At 41.7% G+C, this 8,888-nt stretch overlaps 1 protein-coding gene across 1 annotated transcript; it reads left to right on the top strand.

Moving 5' to 3' along the window:
• Window positions 1-8,591, top strand: grtp1a (growth hormone regulated TBC protein 1a). Its single transcript, XM_079497708.1, has 8 exons — window positions 1-718; window positions 2,543-2,694; window positions 2,796-2,954; window positions 3,186-3,310; window positions 4,620-4,716; window positions 5,756-5,928; window positions 6,758-6,943; window positions 7,432-8,591. The coding sequence occupies exons 1-8, from the start codon at window positions 624-626 to the stop codon at window positions 7,522-7,524; spliced, it is 1,080 nt and encodes a 359-aa protein (XP_079353834.1). The 5' UTR covers window positions 1-623; the 3' UTR covers window positions 7,525-8,591.
• The last annotated feature ends 297 nt before the right edge of the window (window positions 8,592-8,888 follow it).

Consider the following 8,888-nt stretch of genomic DNA (forward strand, 5'->3'; position numbering starts at 1 on the left):
CTTCACATTCCAGGCTTGATTGACAGTTGCCCCGAGCACTGTAATTTAGTCCCTGGATTGCCTGGAAGAAGTGGAACAATCCAGACCAGATTCACTGAAAAGAGCCGCAAATGAGTCTATTTTGACACGCTTTCTCTTAGGCTATACTCTATGAAATGAAATTAGTCATAGACTTTCCGTTTGATCCTAAATGACGATAGAAATAGAACGTGCATGTTGTTTGCAGACGGACGGAGTCTCTTCAGGAGTCTGGACCAACAGGACAGGTGCATGTCTGCTGGACTCTGAATCCTTCCCCAAGGACAGATTCGCTGTCGTCCCCCGATTACCATCAGTGGATCGGTAATCGGCATTTATTTACTAACAACACTCCAATAGAACTCTTTGGATTACTTGGCAATCGGGTAGCTTAAAATGAAGTAATCGCAGCTTCGTCTTCCACAACAGAGTCGAGCGCATGCACTCATGGAGAAAGTTACAGCCACTGAAACAGCCTCTTCTACGATTGGGCTAAACGTTTGGACCACTAGATAGTAGTTACTGTGTTCTTGCGGACACAGAGGAGGCTGCATGAGAGCTGAGCACGGATTTCCCACGACACTGGCCGCCTGGATCGGGTTGCAATGGAGAGGAACGGCGGCAGCGCTGGGACCCAAACGCCGCAGAAGCAGCATTCGCTCAGCACCACCGGCGCCAGCGCCAGGGACCGGGTGAACAGGTAGGCCATGAGGAAGGCTAACAGGCTAGCAGTGAGTGGATCAGGATGGACGTCATTTACTATAGTACACACACACACACACACACACACACACACACACACACACACACTGGAGTTTAACCTAATAACACTGGAGTTTAACCTAATAACACTCGAGTTAACAGAGTCACCCGGGTCTGTAACATGACGTATAGTCTATTTGGTTCATAACGATCAGGTTGGGGAGGGAGGGGACCCTCAAGGACCACTGAGGTCCTGGGTCCCCGGACCGGACCTCACGCTAAGAATCTGTGATGAAGTGCACACTGGGATAAATCAGTTTATAATCACTGATGAACTTTCTATACATTATTATTATTATTATTATTATTATTATTATTATTATTATTATTATTATTATGTTTTAAGGTTACTCATCATGTCCCTGTCCCAGATGCAGCATCAGTCGTCCTGTGAACCTGCTATACAGCATCTAATTTGTAGAGAAGTTGGACAGAAAGGCCACATACATGTCCCACACCACAAATGGACAAATCTGATCATGTCAACCAAAGACTGAAATCCACCATGCTCTATATGGACAAATGAGACTTGCTTTGTGTATTGGGACATTTGACAGTAGCCTATAGCCTACTTTAACGCAGTGTTTCCACATCCATGCATTAAGTTAAGTGGTTTAAATTGTCTTATTGTTGTATCTATTACTGTAGACAACTATTGGCTAGTAACCTTTATTTCCTTCTTGAGAGTGTAAGCAGCAGTCAGATTATAGGATTACATAAGCATCATTGAGGCTTTGAGTTGGGCCAGTGTCTCCCATGGCTTTGAGTTGGGCCAGTGTCTCCATGGCTTTGAGTTGGGCCAGTGTCTCCCATGGCTTTGAGTTGGGCCAGTGTCTCCCATGGCTTTGAGTTGGGCCAGTGTCTCCCATGGCTTTGAGTTGGGCCAGTGTCTCCCATGGCTTTGAGTTGGGCCAGTGTCTCCCATGGCTTTGAGTTGGGCCAGTGTCTCCCATGGCTTCCTTTGAGTTGGGCCAGTGTCTCCCATGGCTTTGAGTTGGGCTAGTGTCTCCCATGGCTTTGAGTTGGGCTAGTGTCTCCCATGGCTTTGAGTTGGAGCAGTGTCTCCCCTGGCTTTGAGTTGGGCCAGTGTCTCCCATGGCTTTTCACTGGCTTCTCTGAAATCAGATTGCTGATGACTCAGTTCATTGTCACAACAGATGGGCGATGCACAAAATCACAATAATAATGAAAAAATCTTACCCGTCTGAACTGAGTGGTATAAGGTCTTATATAGACTGATCAGCTGTGGTCTGACGTAATGAAATCACACCTGTGTGAACTGGGTGACCATAGCAACCATGCTCATTGTTTGGTACGAACAGACAGACAGACACGTAAACTAACAAAGCCAGTTGTAGGAGTGGTTTACACCACTCAAAAAGATGGATAGATAGAGATAAAAAAAAAATCCTTCTATGGGTAAACATAGCCGATTAGTAGGGCTCTCACAAATTCTCACAATCATGAAAGTTTACTTTACCATCAATTATCATACAAATAACTATCGTAATATGAGACTGTTGGCATTGAAATTAACTGGAACATGTAATTTCTGTTTGTCTTTTAGCCAGGCTTTGAATGGAAACTATTTTGATGTTTATGCAAAATAATTGCAATAATCTAAAATAAGAGTTAGCTCTACTCTAATGTTACTCTAATGCCATTGCCATCATGGTCATTATGACAAAGACTTGGGGCTTTGGACAGTCTTAAGGAATGATTTTATTCATGCTCTGATGGTGTGTGACTTTACTTCCTCCAGTGTGGATCCGTATGGCTTTGAGCGGTCAGAAGACTTTGATTATGAATCATATGAAGAGCTGATGTCGGAGTACCTGGCTGTGCTCACTAGGCGAGCCATCCAGTGGTCAAAGCTACTCAAGGGCAGTAGCAAAGTGGAGAAGAATGTCAAATGTGAGTGTGTGTGATAACCATTAAAGTACATGCATACATTATAGATCTTGCACAGAATAAAATACTGGGTTCTAAAGTGAGTTGTTGTATCTCTCCTTCAGTAAAGCGTTATGTACGGAAGGGGGTCCCCAATGAACATAGGGCTCTAGTCTGGATGGCTGCCAGTGGAGCTCTCGAACGGCTGGAGAAGAAGACGGGCTACTACCAGTCTCTACTGGTCGCCGAGCATGACCCCAAACTGGTGGAATCCGTCCGCATAGGTCAGTCGATCAGTCAGTCAGTCAGTCAGTCACTCAATCAATTCAAAGGGCTTATTCTTGAGAAAACATACATTTACATTGCTAAAGCAAAAAGTGGAACAATACACACACACACACACACAGTTTCATTGTCACTCTCTCTTAAAAAGTTCATTGGCACTCACACACTTTCCGTCTCTTACTTTTGCTCTCACATGCACAATGCCTTTCTCTACGGTCTCTTTCTCTTAGATCTGAACAGGACATTTCCAGACAACGTCCTGTTCCGCAAGACGTCTAACCCATGTATGCAGAAACCTTTGTATAATGTGCTACTAGCGTACGGACACCACAATCCAGCAGTGGGCTACTGTCAGGTAATGTTGAGCTCTTCAAATAGAAAATCCACCTTAAACCACAATTCATAGAGGCCACATTTTACAAAATTGTCCAGATCTGATACTTGATTATGTTAGTGTTAGTGGGTTATCACATTGATATGGTGATGTAAAGTGCCTGTATGGCCATGTTTCAGAAACGTTCATTTGATTGTGAAAATGCAGTCAACCACGCGCCACAAAATTAATCTGAAAGATTTGCTTTATATCACAGTTCTGGATAAAGGACTATGTTTTTGTTGGGTTTCTAACAACTTAGTCAATTTTTTCCCTTTTTTCTTTCTTTTTCTTTTTTTGTAAATGTTCTGAGTGAAAGACAATGCATGGCTGCATGTAGACAGTGTAAATCAACCCCAAAACAAAAATGTGTGCTCTTGGAGCGCATTTCTTTTCCATGATGGATGAGGGTGAAATGGTGTGAACATTTCTGCATTGTGGTGGAAGAGAACATGTTTTTGAGGTGCACTCTAGTCTAGACGGTCATCAATACGCCAACCCATATGCGGTTGATTGGATGTTGTTGCGTTCAATTATATATGCCGTTGTTTGTACAAAATAGGCACAGTGTCCACACATTTGCAGGCAAACTGAATGGACTATCAGAACCCTAACGGTCATTGTCACATGAATCATGAGATCATTTGTAGCTAATTTGGTGGGGGTGGGAAAAAAAATCATGTTTCTGCAACATGCAGTTAACATTAAAGAAAAAGAAAGAGGTTTGCACTTTGAAAATTATCTGTTTTGAATCAGACATTTTATGCCTATTACAGATCGTAGAACGCATTAGACATCCAACCTTCATCAGTGTGTGTCACACACAAGTAAACGGAACAAACAAGCAAACCAATCTTTTTCTGAGTGCAGTATGTTTGTAGTGCAGTATGTTTTAGAACAGTTTGCTAAGACAACGCACCAGAATCAGATAGTCAGAGCATGGTGGAATACAAACACATTTATTATCTGCAATAAACAATGATATTTGTTGCATTTGTGGAACCCCTATGGGTGGAATTGAAATTGATCTGTGTTGTTTAGAGGCCACTGAATGTGTGATTAAAATATTAAAAGATAGATACGGTAGTAATTTTGGACACACTCTCTGTAGGAGTGTTTTTTTTTTTAAAAGAAAATGCGAAATGGTGGAAAATATATTTGGGCGGAAATGCTACTTCTACTACGTCTCGTTCCTGACCGCATCACTGTCGTGGCAATAATCACGTTAAACCACACCTTCTCGTGTAATATTGCTTAATTGAATCATTTCAACCTGTGTTTGTATCTTCAGGGCATGAACTTCATTGCTGGTTACCTGCTCATGATCACTAAGGATGAGGAGAAATCTTTCTGGCTGATGGAGGCGCTTCTGGAAAGGATATTGCCAGGTATGTATTGTGTTGTCTTGTTGCACCACCAATAACTGTTATCACCGTTCTGGTGTCTATTGTGTTGTCTTGTTGCACCACCAATAACTGTTATCACCGTTCTGGTGTGTATTGTGTTGTCTTGTTGCACCACCAATAACTGTTATCACCGTTCTGGTGTGTATTGTGTTGTCTTGTTGCACCACCAATAACTGTTATCACCGTTCTGGTGTGTATTGTGTTGTCTTGTTGCACCACCAATAACTGTTATCACCGTTCTGGTGTGTATTGTGTTGTCTTGTTGCACCACCAATAACTGTTATCACCGTTCTGGTGTGTATTGTGTTGTCTTGTTGCACCACCAATAACTGTTATCACCGTTCTGGTGTGTATTGTGTTGTCTTGTTGCACCACCAATAACTGTTATCACCGTTCTGGTGTGTATTGTGTTGTCTTGTTGCACCACCAATAACTCTGCACTCTGTGCTATAAATAACCCTTGCCGGAGGTCACATGGTCTTTATCTCGCTGTAGCTTAACCCATTTAGACCTATACAGTACCATAGATTCTACAAATACCTTCTAAATCCTAACAGTTTTCTGAAAACCCTATGTTTCTATGTCGGTTGTGCTCAAACATTTTCATGTCAAGGACCCCCAGAAATATATGTAATTGGCCGCCGACCCCCCCATTTGAAAATATGTTGTTCCAGGGACGCCTGTAGATCTGCTATTTTTCAATAGCTAAATTATAACAAAATGTTTAAAACACCAAAAGGGGTTCCCGCCCATAAATGGGTTAAGACTGATGTGTCTGTATCTCACTCACTAACTCAAACCCACATGCACAGTTTGACAAGGCAGTCACACTGATCTGTGATTCTATGAATTCAATTACCTGGTTTATGATAAGCATATAAAGTATGCATTAGATGTCCAAGGTGTTTAACCAAACTGTTGAAAAATAATGTATAAATAGCTAGAGTCTAGACTCATCAGTGTGAATGTATACTAATTGCATACAGAAATTGTAATTGTTTGTGTGTGTGTGTGTGACTAGACTACTATAGCCCAGCCATGCTGGGGCTGAAGATGGACCAGGAGGTGTTAGGGGAGCTGGTAAAAGTGAAAGCCCCTGGAGCGTGGCAGACCATGGTGGAGCAGAATGTCAGTTGGACCCTGGTCGTGTCCCGATGGTTCATCTGTCTCTACGTAGATGTCCTCCCAGTAGAGGTGAGAGGTGGAGGGGTGCATCAAAGTTGTGGTGCCGTGTCAGAAGTGTTCTTGATTAGTGTCAGAAGTGTTCTTGATTAAGAAACTGAACCCCTTTAGGGCCTAAACCACTGCTCCCGATGAGCAGGTTGGTACTTTGCATGCTTGCCTGGTGTGTGACACCACAGTGGCATGGGGCAACCGTCTATCTACGCTGTTGATGATAGCATGATGTTGATGACTACAAGTATTTGGGTTCATATATATCTTCTTCCCAAAAGGACATTCAAACTAGGAAGGCCTGGTCAGCCTGCAATGACATGCATAAGATCTGGTCATCCCAGCTTAGTAAGAGCTTCAAAGTAAGAATATTTAGGACGACCGTCGAGCCGATTCTACTCTATGGCTCCGAGACATGGACACTTTCAAAGAAATTAGAGAAACGGCTGGATGGCACTTACACCCGCCTTCTAATGAGAGCGCAAAATCTCTCTTGGAAGGTTTGCTGGCCACTGCTACAGAGCTGATAATGAGGTTATATCTTCCCTTCTTCTCTGGAACCCTGCCTCAAAGCAGACCAGAGGTAGAAAACTGTCGTTCCCTGATGTCATCGCTAGGGACACATGCATCAGTAAGCAGGAACTGGGACCAGACCGGGATGGTCTGGCGTGGCATTGTGAGGCATGGTCTCGACTTCGTCTTGCGTGGTGTCCGAAAAGGCTAGCGCCCAAAGGCGACTACGCTTTCATTAACTTATTTTTGTGTTACATATTTTATAGGATTTAAATGGTCTGTAAAGTACAGTTTCCTAGATAAAATGGTACATTCTTTGGTTCCCTCTCTTCCAAAGACAGTTCTGCGGATCTGGGATTGCCTGTTCTATGAGGGTTCTAAGATCCTGTTCCGTGTTGCTCTGACGCTCATCCACCATAACCAGCAAGAGATTCAGCAGGCTGACGGACTGCCGGATATCTGCCAGGTCTTCAAACAGATTGTACGCGGACCATTCGTTGACGAATGCCATACTTTCATGCAGGTAAAAAACCTTTGTAGGTTTTTTGATTAAAAATAAATGTATTTATTAGATCCCCATTAGTTTACGGTGAGTCACAGCAGCTATTCTTGCTGGGGTCTTAAACATATCATCATTAAAACATTTCTAACCATATTATTACATACAACATTCATCCAACACAATAATACAACACAAAACAACTCATGATCCGTCTACTACATTTGATAGCTAGCTCCACAGTACAATCAAATCTTCAACATTGATAAAGTAAATAGTAGGTGAGATATAGTTTAATCTTATTGGAGGAGCACCAGTAGATGTAAATACTAAATAGGTATTGGACCAATTGGTATATCCCATGTTAACCACTTAAATAACCACTTAACCTATTTAAAAATCACAAAAATAGCACATCTACAAGCTCAGAATGAACTGTGATGCGACGCGTTCTGCTATTTCCCCCTCATTTTGAGTAGTTAAATCCTATAACCTGCATTTTGTCTTTCCAGAAAATCTTCAGTGAACCAGGAAGTCTCTCCATGGCAACTATAACCAAACATCGGGACATGTGTCGTGCCCGCATTGTTGCGGAGGGATCCTGAACCCTGACTTGTCAGTCAAACACAATACACATTCCGGGGATGTGTCCCAATACACCATTTTTGTCTCCTTTACACTCCTTTGGCTTTGATGAGTGACCTTGGAGTTTTGAAAGAGAGGATTCTGATTTGGGATAAACTCCCAACACCTCATTTGCACCTTTTTTTTTAGATTATGGTTGTTTATGACCAACTTTACTGTCAGTGATTGCTGCATTTAATTTGTGTCTTAAATACACATTCAACCAATAGCACGGCATAACTGTAAATTCATTAATAGTATACTATACACAAAGCGATGACTATGCATTGTAAAACTTGTAGCATCATTTCTATTTTAGAAGCAAAATGAATGTTGCATAGACTCAATTTGGGTACTTTCTAGATATTTGAAATTGGTATTTTCACTGTGAAGTCTTAAGTGGATTGACTTTATTTTCTATGAATCTGATAACATGCATAAATTTGCACTTTACTCCTGATAGTGAGCTACAGCAGAGATAAAGCTTAGCAGAATGTTGTATGTGCTCTACCTAGTTGATGCCCTTAAGGGAGATTATCATGAATATTACATTGAATCACAGCTTTTCAGATTATCATTGATAATTACATGTCTGAATAATTATTTCATCTAGGTTACAAAAGGTGGGGGTTTAGGCCTGACATCGAAATAAAAAAAAACGCTCTGAAATAATATATATTCAAAGATTTGTGCAACATTTTCACGATTTTTCAAAAATAGCAGACCTACAAGTTCATAGCAGAGCTTGTAGATCTGCTATTTTTCAACAGCTAAAGTACAACATAATACTTAAACCAAAAGGCGTTCCCGCCCAGAATGGGTTAAAGACCTTTCCCTCCACTGAGTTTTTTCCCCTACAGTCAACTCCTCTTGGAGGCATGGCTTTGGCGATAGATTTATGTACAGAACATGCCATCAGTGTCCTTGTCACATTGACAGTGGGGAGCTGCTCTGTATTTCTTTTGCAAATCTGAGCCGGTTATGTGATTCACCATTGCCAATACTGTGAACATGTCATGGTACAATAAATTACTTCCACCTTAAATGACTTTGCTCTGTGCCTGTGGTATTTTTCTCAAATAGGGTGAGTTTTACTTATAGGGCAAAATCATGTTAAACAACATATCAGAGTATTTTAAATACTTTAAAACATGGCTCGAGCGGGGACTTTATGCGTGGCAATGGCGTTTAAACACAAATGTAGTGTCACTAGATTTTTAATTCCTTAGTTATTGACTGTAGGAATTATGAGATTGAAGTTTGCCCTCCAGCCAGCAACATGATAAGCACTCTGGCCTTCTCTGGTTTGTACAAATGGCTATGGTCCCTGAACAAGCTTTGGTAC

Source organism: Electrona antarctica (assembly GCF_951216825.1).
Source record: "Electrona antarctica genome assembly, chromosome: 3".
NCBI classification, from domain to species: Eukaryota; Metazoa; Chordata; class Actinopteri; order Myctophiformes; family Myctophidae; genus Electrona; species Electrona antarctica.

Bases quoted from the DNA above. Each gene is read 5' to 3' on its own strand.
- grtp1a (XM_079497708.1), top strand. From the start codon at position 624: ATGGAGAGGAACGGCGGCAGCGCTGGGACCCAAACGCCGCAGAAGCAG. The intron at 3,311-4,619 runs GTAATGTTGAGC...TTGTATCTTCAG, and splicing joins CAGCAGTGGGCTACTGTCAG to GGCATGAACTTCATTGCTGG. The intron at 6,944-7,431 runs GTAAAAAACCTT...TTGTCTTTCCAG, and splicing joins AATGCCATACTTTCATGCAG to AAAATCTTCAGTGAACCAGG.